The sequence below is a fragment of the Rhinolophus ferrumequinum genome, chromosome 3 (assembly GCF_004115265.2).
Source record: "Rhinolophus ferrumequinum isolate MPI-CBG mRhiFer1 chromosome 3, mRhiFer1_v1.p, whole genome shotgun sequence".
Taxonomy (NCBI): Eukaryota; Metazoa; Chordata; class Mammalia; order Chiroptera; family Rhinolophidae; genus Rhinolophus; species Rhinolophus ferrumequinum.
In genome coordinates, this window is record NC_046286.1 from 63,663,448 (window position 1) to 63,678,796 (window position 15,349).

At 43.0% G+C, this 15,349-nt stretch overlaps 1 protein-coding gene across 4 annotated transcripts in view; it reads right to left on the reverse strand.

Annotated features, from left to right (window-relative positions):
* Positions 1-15,349, reverse strand: part of FYN (FYN proto-oncogene, Src family tyrosine kinase) — a 203,373-nt gene that overhangs the window by 36,087 nt on the left and 151,937 nt on the right. For 2 of the 4 annotated variants that reach the window (XM_033102257.1, XM_033102262.1), the window contains 5 exons: positions 14,300-14,396; positions 7,620-7,718; positions 4,810-4,913; positions 3,739-3,888; positions 659-823 (listed from right to left, as the gene is read on the reverse strand). In XM_033102257.1, coding sequence (XP_032958148.1) covers positions 659-823; positions 3,739-3,888; positions 4,810-4,913; positions 7,620-7,718; positions 14,300-14,396 — 615 coding nt within the window. Of the gene's footprint in view, positions 1-87; positions 244-658; positions 824-3,738; positions 3,889-4,809; positions 4,914-7,619; positions 7,719-14,299; positions 14,397-15,349 lie in introns of all 4 variants that reach the window. The other 2 variants (XM_033102265.1, XM_033102272.1) reach the window with 2 other exon arrangements.

The window sequence follows — 15,349 nt, forward strand, 5'->3', positions numbered from 1 at the left end:
CAGTGGCTGTGTATGCGTTTTTGTTCAAAACCATCCTTTTAATTGGCTTTGAGATGCAGCCAAAACAAAATGTGCCCTCTGCCTTACCAAGCCACACTTCAGCGAAACACCCCTGACCCAGCTTCTTCTCCAGAAACAACGAATCACGTGCAACTTCCCAAGCATCTTTAGCCAATCCAGAAGTTTGTGGGGTACAACTCGATGCAATCACAGTTAAGTTAAAACACAAACCATCAGCTTTCTCTACAGGAAAGGGAATTAATAAAGAAAACACAGTCCTTATAATCCATAATCATGCATGCACTAAGAAAGATGGAAGGTGACCTGCCCTTTAGGGCAGTACTGAGTTCATCGGACAAAAATTTGCAATTGGAAATGATAAGCAAGGCATGTGGTCCAGGCTGGAACATTCTTTGTACCATTTACTGGTTTATGAATTGAGACACATATAATTTGAGTCATTTGCCAATCGTGACCACTTACTATCTCTTTTCTAGACATTCCAGAATTCCAAAATCAAAATCAAAATTATTATTCCTCACTCTAGCAATTTAACTTTCTTCCTGGTCACACAGTCTTTATTTTCACCTTCCACCTTTGATGTTTGGGACTTCCCAAACGAGGAAGCTAATAATAGAGTAATTGAGTCTCAGCGTACCCATCCATACTTCCCCAAACTGCCCATTTCCCAGTCTCTTGATCAACTGCAGGGATTCTCGAGGGATTTCCCAGACATCTTTGGTTTTGACAGACAGATCGGTAAGCCTTGGCATCCCTTTGTGACAGGGAACTACTAGGCGGCAGCAGAGACCTGCAGCTCTCTCTGATGGAGCAGGGACAGCGGGAGAGGGAGAGAAAAGCCAAACATGTGAAATGACGACGACACTTACAGGCGTACAAACCCAGCCGGCGTACAGCATTACCCCACACAGTGCTACATTGGCAGAGAACCGCACACACCTTGGAAGCTTAGACGCCACACATTGAAACATGTTCATTGGAGGCAGAATACAGGACATTTTAAATTTGGACTTCTCCATACCCCAGGTATAATGTAGTCTACACGTATAAACAGACATAGACTGGTTTGGTTTCTATGCTCACTAAGGAAGAAAAACGTTTTCAGCTCAATGTGCCAATAATATGTCTTCTGGAATCCTGAAAAAACCTCCACTGTTTTCAAAAGGCACATTTGGACCATAGAATGTCAACAAGACTGCCTTTTCTCCCCTCTAATATCAAGAGTTAGGAGACACTCTTTGGTATGAACATATTTAAAACTGTAACTTCAGTACAGGATTCTTCTACAGGACATCAGACTCTTACAAACTAGTAAGGATGAAGATGCTACCTGGCAGGGAAAAAAGGGGTCACATTTCTCTAGTGATTTCTCTGGTGTTTTAACTGATTTTATTCTACCAGAAAGATACTTTTGCTTCTTCAATAGTTCCTATTAAAAAAAAAATCTTTATAACAATCTCTGATGTATAATTTAGGAGTCTGATTTGAAAGCAGAAAGAAACTAAAATCTGCAGAAACTCAGGGAAGTGAAAGAACTCTATTTCCTATGAAAATGAGAAAGGAAAAGAAGTAGTTATCACCGTGAGGTTATCTGAAGGGTCTTCTCCTCCTCCTCCTCCTCTCCCTTCCCCTTCCCTTTCTCTCTGTCTCTCTCTGTCTCTCTCTCTCTGTCTCTCTCTCTCTCAGAATATGCCCTTTAGAATTTAGCAGTGGTAAGGGGAAATTGCCTAAATGCCAAGTTAAACATCAGTCAGGTGAGAAAAGGTAACAAAGAACAAGGAATCAGTGCAGTGGCAAAAGCTGCAGAGAGCCTGGCTGAGGGGGACAGAGCCGGCCACGCCCCACGGGAGGTCCCTGGACTCCAGGGAACTCAAATGTAGTGTTGCTGCCTTTTCCCCAGGAACCAGCTGTAAGTTACTTTTTATTCCTTCCTTTTTGATAGAATCAGGTTCTGAGATGTTTAGGCAGGACATTATTTATGTGTCAATATTTCAAAGGCATTTTATTGTGTGAGAGAGAGAAGGAGGGAAGAGGAAAAGCCAATATAAAAACAAATCTAACGAGATGGATATTTTTTTCCCCCAAGATTAAAAATTGTCTGTTGCTCTTCATATCCCTTCTCTCCTTCCAGCTTTATTATGTTATTAAGGTGCCCTTTCCGACACAATATTTTTCAAATGATCTAAACCCTGGGGAATCCTGCTGATGTTTGGCTGTAATGAAATATATTTTGGCATTTGAAAAACCCTTCCAACATGCAGGCATTGTGAGGATATCGCTTAAGCTCAGGGAGATATTCTGCTCCATTTCTCCCAAATAGTTCATTAGCTATATTTGGAACCAAAGTTACCCAGTGTCCTAATCAACAAATATTCTAAGTGCTGTTAATTTTTTCAGTTGCTCACTAGGCCCGGAATTCATAGATAGGTATTTCTCATTGCCATTTTCAAAAGACTGCATGCTTTGATGCTAAAAATTATATACACATATTTTTTAACGAATGTGCATACAGCAATAGTTGAGGTCAAGACATGTACTATTTTGGGGTACTGTCATTGTCCTGAAGAGCAATATAAAATTCATATATAGGTCCCACAAAGAACTCCTGGGTTTAATGGGATAGAGATCTATACCTGCATGTGTTTATCTATGTCTGTATCCACATCTGGGTACGTACTACATGGTGGAGTATACTTGCTAGGAAAAAAAGCAATCATTTTAACACTGGCCCATAAAGCCACATTCTTTAATAAAATGTGCAAATTGGACACCTAAGTATATATTTCTAGGAACAACAGACATGAATGGTAACGTGTGGGTGTTAGAAAAAGACTGATTTACTGTTTAGAAGTTTAACGAATTAGCTGTAACAGCTCTGTGGGTCACATACGTCTAAGTCTAGTTAGGAAACAGAAGTATTGGTGGGGAAGTAGAACGTGATAAATGGATTGCAAAACTGATGTAGTCATGAGAATGAAATGCGTGTGCAATCATCCCTGCCACAGCGTGAGTATACGGTGATGGCAGAAACACAGCATCCCTGGAGGAGGCCCCCTGTAAACTCGCTCCCAGAGACTGCGCCTTCTCTTTTTCATTTCTGAATTATGTACTGCAACGAGGCAAGATAACAACTTTTAAAGCTTAAACCTATTGCTTTCTACTTGGGAAACTAGAATATTATAGGATCTTTTGATGGAACTAATATCTCTGGGAGAAAAACATCAATTGAACCTATTTATTCAAGCCTTGCCTTAAAGAGTTAGCAAAGAAAAGTACAGTTGACCCTTGAACAATGTGGAGTTAGAGGTTCCGACCCCCAAGTAGTCGAAAATCCATGTACAACTTTTAACCCCTCAAAAGCTGCACTACTTGGCAGTCTCACTGACAACGTAAACAGTTGATCAATATATATTTTGCGTTATGTGTATTACAATACTGTATTCTTATAATAAAGCAAACTAGATAAAAATGTTACGAAAATCATAAAGAAGAGAAAATACATGCACAGTACTGTATGTATTTATTGAAAAATATCTGTGTAGCAGTGGACCTGCGCAGTTCCAATCCATGTTGCTCAAGGGTCAACTGTATTTCACTAGTGACTTTGTATACCTTTGTTGCACCTCTTCCCTCCCCGCTGCATTTCCCCTTTCCTGCTCTGTGCCCACCCACACCCTCAGTGTCCAAATGGTTAGTCCTGGTTAGAATTAAGATTACCTGAGTAATGTTGTACCAGTTGCTGAAGTGTTTCAAACTGGGCTCGGGTGGTAATGTAGTATCCACCATTGTCAAGTTTACGAATTTTGTAATGTTTGACGTGGTCTCCTTTCATATCATCCCAATCACGGATAGACAGTGAATAGGCACCTGGTAAATAGGCAAAGCATTAGCTCCAATCACTTTGAGTAGTCATTTGTTTTCTTAGGTCTGATTTACTTGACTATTCTGATTAATCACATCAAGGAGACACACACACGTACACACACTTCCACTCAGTAACATAGGAAGAAGACATCTCTTTCCTGCAAGCGTCAGACGATATTATCAATAAAATGATTTTATCCTTGAATGAAGGCTTCTTGGATGTTTTCCTACAATCCTTCCCGCCACCCCCACAGGACACGATGAAGAGAAGCAGACATTCAAGGTTCACATTGTTCCCCTGGTACCTATTACCCATGGAGCATTAGAGAGGCAGGGACAGCATGTACTAAAGAAACGTAAAGACTGTTTCTCTAGAAGTGAGCTTCCAATTTCTGCTTCAGAATACTTTTCACAGGAGCAGATAACCAGTGTCTGGAAGATCAAGCTAGAAGACTACTGTTCTTTTCCTTGGCCTCGCTTCTCTTTGTGGGCTCTAATGAGATGTTACATAATGAAAAGGCCACTAGTTGGAGGAAGAGCAATCCTCAGTTATGAAAACAAAACAAAACCTCAAAAGAAATGCAAAAACAACCCGGATGTTTGGCACCCGAATTGCTAAGAGCTTCAGAAATTCGTAACTCAAAAGGACTTCTGAAAATTCTAGGATCTTCGGTGCCTGCAAGAGTGACGCTGCCCCGGTGCCCATTTTAAGAGTAAGGTCTTGATGTTGAGACTCTGCCGTCTTTTTGGAGCTGTCTGCAGTTCTAGAGCCTGGAGGAACTACTGAAAATAGGATTCAGCTCACAAGGCAGGGTGGACGGGTGCCATTTAAAAATCCCTGTCCATTAGAGATAAGGCTTTCATCCCTTCTGACTAATCCACAGATTTGAATGACAAGCCAACTTCTTCACCTCGTTATCTTACCTTTGGTGGTTTCACTCTCACGGATAAGAAAGGTACCTCTTGGGTTTCCAAAGGACAAAAGCTGTCGCTCAGCATCTTTTCGGCCAAGTTTTCCAAAGTACCACCTTTAAAGGAGATCAAGAAAAGGAAATATTTTATAACAATCATTTACAAAAATGGAATCACGCAGCCTTTCCCTATCAATTTTTCCCTAGGCTCATCTAGTTCCCTTTCAATCTATTCCTGATTCCATGCCTAATCCATCTCTTTCACTCTTTAAAAAAAAAAAAATCAGATTTGAATTGTGGGTTATTTTCCTTCCCTCCAGAGATGACGAGAACCAGTTTGTGTTAAAACTGCCACCTGCCTGCACAAAAAGAGAAATCCAAGATCTTGTTTGAAATGGCAACTGCAGGAGACAGTTCCCATGCACATCTCTGCAAGACCATGGATTTCTGAGTATAGTCACAACCCCTGGGAAATAACAAAACACAGTCTTAGTGTATATAAAGGTCATTAATGAGGTATTTTTTAAAAAGTCAGAATGGATCATGAACAAAGACATGATATATTCAGTTACTTCCTACCTATAGGAACTCTGAAAAAACGGTCAAGACTACCCCTCATGATGAGTGCTGGCCTTGGATGCTGTTTGCATTATTGTCCAGTAGGTGTGAGGACTCAGACACACAGAATGCATGTGCCGAGTGTTCAGGCTGGGATGTGTTGCAAGTGTGCTCTGGCACAGCTGCAGGGCCAGGGGACTGCACAGTCAATGAGCACGTCCTTGAAAACAACTCAGTGTCACGGATATGTTCCTATCCTCCCTGTGATGACACTCCTGTGCCACTTTTAAGAGGCATCACATCAAGTCACCTCACCACCTTTGTCATTTGTCTTTCATCTTCCCCGGCACCTCTCCAGCCCTAACCAGGGCCTGGCAATTAGTTAACGTTCCAGCACTAGATGCTGAACAAGCAGCAGGTGCTCCAAGGACCCAGGGGAGAATTCGGGAGCATTCCATTGGAATCTGCGTAAAGGAACAATTTGTAGACTATTTAACTGTGAAAGGATCCAGTTTCTACAATGAAATTTCAATTCATTATCCTTGAACATAGCTATAATGTGTTCACTGTCAGATTCTTTTGTGAATGAAAGAGCTTCACTGAAGATAAGAAAAGACACATGGCATGTTAGCTCCTCAGTGACTTTTAAAGGCGCCAGACCGTGCCGCAGTCCTAACACAGCACTACATGGTATAAAGAGAGGCACACCAATTATTTGCAAGAAATGACTTCCTGGGTTTGTATCAATTAAAATGCAGTGTAAACGTGAACAGTGGTGAAAAGAGACCTGTTACGTAGAACAATGGATTGCACTAAAACAAGAGCATTTTAAGATAATGATACCTACATATATAAAACCATAGGCATTATACTTTTACATGCTATTTTATTCTTTAAAGACAAAAATATTTAAAAATATTGACCATTATAATTACAACTTAAATATATAGCAGGTAGGTTCCCAGTGAAATCAAAGAAATGTGACATTTTCCTGGTGCCTTTTATTCTGAAAGCACACAAAGGGTGTTTGCCCATTTGCCTTAAAATAAAAATTCAATACAAATTCCTTTATTCACTGATGATGAAACACACTCACTAGGAGAAAAAAGGAGTTCAGAACCACTGAGTATTTGAGAGTAGGAAACAAAACAGATCTTCTTAGAGGAAATACAAAGGAATTAAAGACAAGAGCGTGATCCAATAGGGGATTTGGCTGAGGTGAGGAGACTAATCCTCCCTGAAGCTTAAACAAATCCAGGGAAAAATTAAATATCAGAGCCAAAGGTTGGGCTCCGTGGCTGCCTTTTTCTCCATTCCTTTTTTGGTAAGGCGAGACTGCCTGCAGTAAGGGGAGAGGCAGGTCCCTGGGGTGTTAGGGAGAAGGCCAGGTTCCTGCCTTTGGGAGATAAGGGTCCCGCTTCCCTTCCCTCAGTTCAGACATGAGGGTCACCACACAAGTCACTCTGACAGTTCTGTGGTTTGGAAGTGCCCGTGAATCCCCACAGGTCAGGAGAAGGAAGAATGGTTGTTCCTTCTAGAATGCCTTCAGCCTACTGACCACCTTCCCAAACTACTACCAGTGGAAATCCTTGGGCCAGTTAACTGCTATTCACTATTTACTATCAAGGAAACCAGCCACGACCCCAAATCAAAGCAAAGGACCCTTTGAAAGGCATCACCACAGGATTTCCCCAGTGGTGGGACACATCTTACATGAGACAGTTCTACCTGGGGCATGGAAGGTACGTCTTTTTAGTGCTCCTTCAATATTTCTGATTAGATGGAGGAGAAAAATCTCAATTTGTGCTTTAACAATTGTTTGCCATCCTTTTCCCTCCCCCTCTCTCTTCTTCCCACTTTCTCCTCTGCGCTCTTTTTTTTTTTTTCCTCCAGCAGACTGCAGGCTTGGAACCTTGGGTGGCAATAGTATATGCTCTAGCTAGAATTCCATCACATTTTTATGGTTACTTTCTTTCTGTGGCAAGTGACATTGGGTTTTCATTTCGGATACTGATACAAAGTTTTAAAAAGTGAGCAGGCTTAAAGAAAAATAGTAAGGTAATGCTGGTACCAGCATTACATATATCTATATAGCCAAAATCATGGCACAAAGCCTGGGAAACATGGCATTACTATATTCCCTCAACCCTTAATCGCTCTAGTGAATTTCTTCCCCCTCCTGCACAACATTAATGGCATTTTATTGTGCCAACTAACTTTAAAAAGCAAGTAGTTAAGTGAAAACAGCAAAACAATAAAACATACTCTTCTGCCTGAATAGAGTCAACTGGAGCCACATAATTGCTGGGAATGTAACCCGTCTCTCCGGTTGTCAAGGAGCGGGCTTCCCACCAATCTCCTTCCCTGCAGAGAGAAAAAGAGAAAAAGAAGTGAGCACAGTGACCAATTCGATGTTGTGCAGTGACAGACTCGAGGAGTGCATGACTGTCGCGTAGTCACCCTACCGTCTGATTTCTCCAAACTCCAACACAGCCCTCCGGGAGGATCAAATGGTGACGACCTGAGTCCACCGGGAATTGAACCCAGCCTTGTCTCTCATCACTGGTTTTATTTGTGAATTAAGAATGTAGGACCCTGGCCATGAGAGGGTTCTCTGTGTGTGTAGGGGAGTTGCTTGGTAAGTGTCCCCAACTTGGACAGAGGGAAGGGAATGCAACCCCAGGCTACTTAAGAAAAACAGTGTAACAACAACAAAATGGTAATTATGTGAGAGGAACGATGTGTTAACAAACCTTACTGTGCTCAACATCTCACTATATATATGTGTATTAACCCATCACATGGCACACCGTAAACTTACACGATGTTGTATGTTAATTATATCTCAAAAAGCTGGGGAAAAAAATAAAGCACACATTAATAGCACTAATTTAGCTAAGGTCTCTATTTTGTCCCCCACCTCAAGGCAACCAGCATCGTTTGGTGCTGCTAGAGAGATGCAAGCTTTAGTGTTATTTTGCCAGCCGTTAAAAACTTCATCAGAAAAAGAAAAAGAAAAACATCATAGCTTAGATCATCTGAAAAAGGAAGCCTGTTAGGAGGTCCAGCGAGGGATTAAATCATATTCTGAATGCTTGCCTTGCTTGCACTGAATTAAATGGGTAGAATAATAAAGATTATAGGCAAGTAAGCCTTGCCTAGACATTTTCAACCTGAGGTTATTTCATCAACTGTTTATAGCAATGACTTGAGCCTGCTGGGTGGGAGAGGAAGGGTGGGTGTAGCTGTGTGTGTACAAGTGCAGGCGGAGAACAAACACTCGCTAAGAGAATGAGCGCTTCTTAGTCACACCACTTTGTACATATGGCCCGGTGTTCCTTGCAATAGCCTGCTCTCAATCTGTGGAGTTCTCAGAGCTGTGGGCCGATGGACATGAAAGGGGGGCTTGTAACACCACTCTCAGCTTAAAATGAATGAGTACATTAAATGGTAGAGTTCACGTGCTCAGAACTCACATAGCCGTGTGTGGCAGAGAGCAGGGATGGAGTACATGCTTCTCCCTATTAGCAACGGTTTGCAGATTTATGTGGGGCTGTAGGTCTGGCACCAGTGCCGTCCACAGAACCCTCTAGCAGCCTGCAGTCAGGAGTGCAAGGGGCAGGGGAGGATGTGACTGCCTTGAGCAAATCGAGACCTCACAGACTTCTGATTACGAGAGCTGAAATACCCCACCCGAGCACCAGTGGCCCAGCTCTTTCTCTCCTTCTTTTTTAGGAGGCAGCAAGAGAAACCCCAGGCCTTTTTAAAAATCACTTTTGGCTGGGCTCTGTCAAAACCCTCAGCCAGCCAGGAAAGAAAATGTGCTGGCTTTTGGCCCTGGTCAAGATCTTCCCCAGACTGATTTAATTAGGTAGAGAATAACCAGCCTCCACATTAAACGCAAGCCTCACTCGAGAGTCCCATTTTCTAAAGACTGACTGAACAAGGTGACAATGAGCAATGACTCCAGATAGGATTTAATAAAGCCACACACATAAGTGCTACAAGTCCACAAGTGCTACAGGTGCAGCTGTGGGGAAGTGTTTGGTGGCACAAGTAACAGAATAGTCCACAAGAAAACAGGGTGCCGGCAAAGGTGTTTTAAAACTCATGTTTTAATTAGTTTTTCAGTCTTTCCTGTTTCATCCTATTAAACAAATTTAAACAGAAAAAATCAATCAAAAGAGGGAGATAATTTTTTCTCATATCCAGTCCTCTATTAATAACCTTACATTTAGTTCATGTCCAGATTTTTATGATGAAATAATTTATACACGCCAAAGAATAGATGTATATATGTGAACACCTGTGAACCCACCACCCAACTAAGAGCTAAATCGTCACCAATTGTGTGGCATCTCCCCTGTGCTGCTCTCCTATCAAATCCCTCTGCCTTTCAGGTTCAAATCATGAAATTAAAAATGGCAACATTTTAACAGTTTGTATTAGTTTCATGTCTATGTCCTCCAAAAGAAATACATGAAGTTGTAACTATATCATCTGAGAACATATGCAGAAGTTTATTTTTTCCTTTAAACCTTGCATACGTTTAAGGAAATGGCTTTGGAGACATTATCTTTCATATGGTGACAATGTTTACTGCTCTGCAATTCCACTAGATGGAGACATTTCATCATAAAAAAACAATACCCGTCATTTCCCTCCCTGCCTTCTTGCCTTCTTTCTCTCCCTCCACCCTGACACTTCACACACACCTGGCAAATGCTCCAAAATGGTGAGGAAAAAACTAAGTGCTTGCAGCAGAGGCTTATCTTTCAATGTAAGATAACCGTCATCAAGTTATTTCTAATTGATTTAAATCAGGAAAAAGAAAGTCTAGTATCAATTTTGGGGTACATGGTAACGTCATCTGGGCAGGAAGCCACTACTTTTTGCTGCAGGGTGGGACAAACTCAGTCTTATTCAGGTGATCTGGTATTAATCAAGTAATTTCCATTTGAAATCCAGTATTAACTGTCTCATTTGGGTCTTGGTATTGAAAAAGTTTAGCACAAATTAGAGTCCAACTACCAGCTCATGCTAAAGTCATGTATCAGGAATTCATGATTTTCTCTAAGTGACTACATTAATCTCACAAAGGTTTTCAGTTACTCATGAGAAAGATAAAATCTTTTTCTGTTTTTTTAAGGCCATCGAGGGTCACTTTTTCATAAAAGGAGCTATGAGGTGACAAGGACACAATGTATTAGGTAGGAAACCTCACATATTGTGCCCAGAGAAGCTGGTACAGATTCAAAACACCTATCCAGAAAGTCTTTTGAGCAAATGAATAAATTATCTTCTTTAATACACTAGAAGCCCCGTTTACCTACAAATAAATAGCACACTCTTTACAAACCTTGATTTAGGAAAATAGTATCTTTGCCATGCCACCTTTTATTTCTTTACTTGAGTTATTGTGGGTAATTAACATTAGTGAAGCTGCATGTCTTTAAACTGTTCTTACAGTGCAGGTATTTCATTAATTTACAGTTGGTGAGATTTTCTTTCACCGCGTTATCTTGCTCTGATTCAAACATATGATTTAAGACCTGGCTCTGAATAGCTTTTAAATTTTCCTAACAGCTTCCCCTGTTCCTTTAATTTAAAGACTTGTTAAAAGAGCCTGGTCCTAATCCCCGAAATCGCTCACAGGGCTTGGGGTCCCAGAGCCCTATGGAGCCAGGGGCCCTGAAGGAGCCAGGCAGCGGCATTTGCAAATAGAAGCCAGCCTTGATCTGTCCAGCTGTGGAGTATTTTTATTATAAATGCTGGATTCTTTCTAAATTGTGCACTTGTCTTACTTTCAGAGAGCATATCTATAATAATTTTGTCAAGTGTTTACATGGGGCTGTAAACCAGGATTTCTTCTTATTGCAGTGAAAAGAACTCTAAAGGAGTCACCCTAGGCAATGACCACTATTCCTCTCTTACATTTTGAAGAGAGGCTGTGTTTCTAGGTGGTAAATCACTCATCAGAAAATATGAAAATAGGGACTAAAACAGATTAAATATTTTGCAAATGGGTTTAAGTTCAATGATGTCCAAATATGCTGCACGGAGCACTCACATCCGGTCAATGAACGTGCCCCGTCCCCGGGCTGGGCAGTAGTGCCACTGGCTCTGGGCACAGCACATGCGCGTCACATGGCTCATGCCGCACTTTAAAACACAAAAGCCAGCCCTGTGGCCTCCCATTTCTGCCTCCTGACAGGGAAAGCAGTGGGAGGACACACACTAGGAAGTGTGGCAGCTGCCCCTGGAGAACAGCGCCCATCCTCCCTTCAGCGGATGAGAGCCAGGGGCGGGGAGAGGCTGGGGGTGGGGGAAGGAGAGCACGCCATCTGGTTCTTTGTGACTGTTTTGTTTTCCCTTCATGATTTTCTCTTCCCTATTATTACCCTTGACTTCAGGATATTGTAGCTGTTACAAAACCCTTATTCCCCCCCCACTCCCCATAATCTTGAAAAGGGACATTTAAATGGCATGTAGGATGCGGAATTCCACTGGCAAGAAGGAAGAACATTAAAGGAAAAAAAACCCCACATCTTTGTAATGTTTTCTTCTAAGAGAACCGGGTCAGAGGCTCAAAGCCTTCTGTAAATATTAAAGGTCGTGCATGCACATTGCAAAATAGAGAGACAGACTGGGTCTTCCTTGAACGTTTCTCCAAAGTTTCAGTTGGATACCATTGTAATATGGATGCCTGTCCGTAGTAACAAAGAAGTCATGAATCTGACTTTGGCAAAGGCTGGCTTTCCACGTGCCCCCCAGTGTGGTGTGTAGATCCACTTGCTGTGTGAAGAAACGCGACAGTAGGAGTGCTGTATATGGTAAGACCTGCCTCTCCCTAGGTCTTACCTTTCAGAAGCTGGTTAAAAGTTCTAACCAGCCTTGGCATTGAGAGAGTGCTACATAAAACGGGGAGGGCAAGAGGAGTGCATTTCAGAATTTAAAGTTAGTAGACTCCGACAAGAAGCACTCAGCTGAGCATCAAAGTAACAGTAAGGAACGGCAAGTCGGGAGAGATTACAGCCAAATTCCCTCCTCCCCCACCGCCCCGCCAATCTCCCACTGTGGTGTCGCTTGAATGGTTCAGTCCCTTCTGATGGGGATCTGTGGGCCTTTCCAAGACCAACCGCGACACTTAGGATGCGGCCAGCATGTCGCCCTGGGCTCTGCCACCTGCTGGCTCCTCTCTGCAACCAGGCAGCTCCCCAATCTGAGCCCCTGGCTCCTCATGTGTCAAATGATGACTACCAGACACAGCTCAGGCAGTTGCTGTGAAGAATGAGTAAGAACATTTCCAACGTAGCACGCGGCTGGCACATAAGGAGCCTTCCTCAGTAAATGGCAGCTGCTTACCACTTTTTAAAAAAACTCCCTGTGGCTTCAGAGGATGCCTCCTGGGGCAGGTAGCGGTCTTGATATGGGTGCTGGGCACGTACATGTCCGGTTTGGGAACATTCAGCACACTGTCCACTTTAAGGAAATTACGGTAAAAAAACGTGCAGAACGTAATTTTGTCATTCTAACCATTTTCAAGTGTACAGCAAGTGGCATTAAGCACATTTTACACTGTGAAGCCACCATGCACACATTTGATATGCGCACCTTTCTGCACACATTTAAATAAAAAGTTAAAAAAAACAACTACCCACCCTGTACCCTGTTAATGATGACAATAGTTTAAAGAAACCAAAACGACCACAACCTTGTGGCTACTATGCAGACAGTGTCTTCTGATGTCCAGAAGAGTTAGTGGCGTCTCACGGGAGGAACTCCATTCTGGCTGGCGAAAGGGAGCATTCTCAGGGTACGGTCCTGGGGGTACCCCAGGGAACGAGTGGGCTTTCCAAGGAGGCAGTGTTCTGGGCCTGAGGGAGTTCCCTGTTACAGTGACCATGCCTCTTTCCTGGGACGGGCTGTGTGAGCAGAGCTGCCTCTGACCTGCCCTGGCTCATTCTTTCCAGTAGGACTAAGGGCCAGGTTTCAGGTCCTTCCCCCACCGTGAAATCCAGTGTGCTCAGGGAGCAGAGGACAGAGCAACTGGACCTGCTGGCGCAGGAGAACTTCCTGGTGGATGCTCAGGCCCCTAGTGGCACTCTTTCCCAACCACTGGGGAAAAGGGGAGGTGTGGGGAAGGTCTGTCTGGCTGACGTGGGATACCACCATTTGCTTCTGAGCTTGGATTTTTCTGGAGGGCCCTCGTCCATGCACACTGCCTTAACCGAACAAAGGCGGCAATATTTAAAAACTATAGGGAAACCTGACCCATATTTACTCTTCTTAATGGAGGTGTTAAATGTAGTATTTGAAAAGTGAGTGCTTCTCACCCTGAAAACGTCCCATTGCCTATCTAACTGTTGTTCCCACTGGCCACATTTAAAATACAAGCATTGTAGTCACTCTCGAGTGGGCGAAATGTCTTCCCCTTCCATCTCACAAAGATTTCAGTCATGTGCACATTTTTGTTATGGGTAAATGTCTCCACAGGCTTCACCAATCGGAATGTTTAGCAGTTTTGCAAACAGAAGGAACTGGTCGCCAGCCTTAAGTGGGGGCTTAGCTAGTGCAACGTCTGAAATGTGAAGAAACTCTCCAGGCAGAGAAAGGGTAATGTGGAGAGCCAGGCCTTGTGCCAATTATCTGAAAATGTAGATTTACAGAGGGTGATGCTGGTGCTTTTACAACCTTTGAACCAAAACCAGAACCGTTGACTCTGCTACTATGGTACCCTCCAAAAAGCTCCCTGGCCAGACAGTGCCTAAAATACCGCACTGGTTCACTGACTTCATTTCTCAAGTGAAATTGGTATGAAGTAGCGAATTGAGCAAGCATTCTTTCAGCATTTCAGATATCTGAAAAGGCACAGATTGGCAACAAGGATTTTTTCCCCCAATCTGTAAGGCATGTGTGCTCCCCCACTCCCTCTCGAAACTTACGAGCTGTTCAATATTTGAAATTTCTCTCCTTTGTGAAAACTCAGGTCATCTTCCGTCCGTGCTTCATAATCATACAGGGCCACAAAGAGGGTCACTCCTGACAAAATGAAATCAAGAGGGGAGAGATTATTACATATGAGAAAATGAATTCCAAGAAATTAAATCTTCACTACAACCTCATTCTTAGAATCTACAGCTGATTAGCATGGGTAACGATGCAGCGTTGTAATTAATGTGTGAAACCAGAGTTGCAGGGCTGAATTTAAGCCTCCTCCAAAGGGAGGAGAAACATTGTTTGATCTTGATCTGACTAAAACTTGGAACTGAAGGACTTCTCTCTGTATACCTTTAAATGAATCCTCGAGAAGAAACAGATGTTAATATCATGTCCACAACGAAGGGACAGCAGCAGCGTAATAGCTCAGATCTGCAGAGCTCTGCAGCAATTACAGACACCCTTGACCTGACATTCAGGAGCCCACAGAAGGTTCCGGATAAAATGGATCCCTCTTTCCCGTAGCACAACAGTAACACAGAATGCAGTAGGAAACCCCTTCTGCAGCCTGGGCACTGAGAAGACCCTCTCTGTCAATGTTCACCTGACTGGAGGATGTCTTGCCCCCCTTGGCATCTGCAACTGCTTTTGGGACCCCCCCGCTCCTCTCTCTCCTTCTACCTTGAAGTCACCCATCCTCACACTGACTTGTAGTACTCGTTCTTCTGCACACACCTCCTCTCTCTTCTCATCTGGTTCACTCCCCACACAGGCCCTTCCTGCTTTGCAGAAGTTTGCTATTAAACACAAAGAATGCCCATTTGGCCTAGGACTTCCTCCGTATAACAGGCAGGATTCTAAGGTAGACTCAATGATTGGAACCTCCTGGTATTCTCGCCCTGGTGCAATCGCACTCCTTTAAGTGTGGGCAAACCAAGCGACTTGCTTCTAACCAACAGAGAACGTGGCAAAGGTGATGGGATGTCCCTTTAGTGATTAGGCTTCAAAAGATTATGACTCTGTCTTCCTTGCAGACTCATTCTATTGTCACGTTG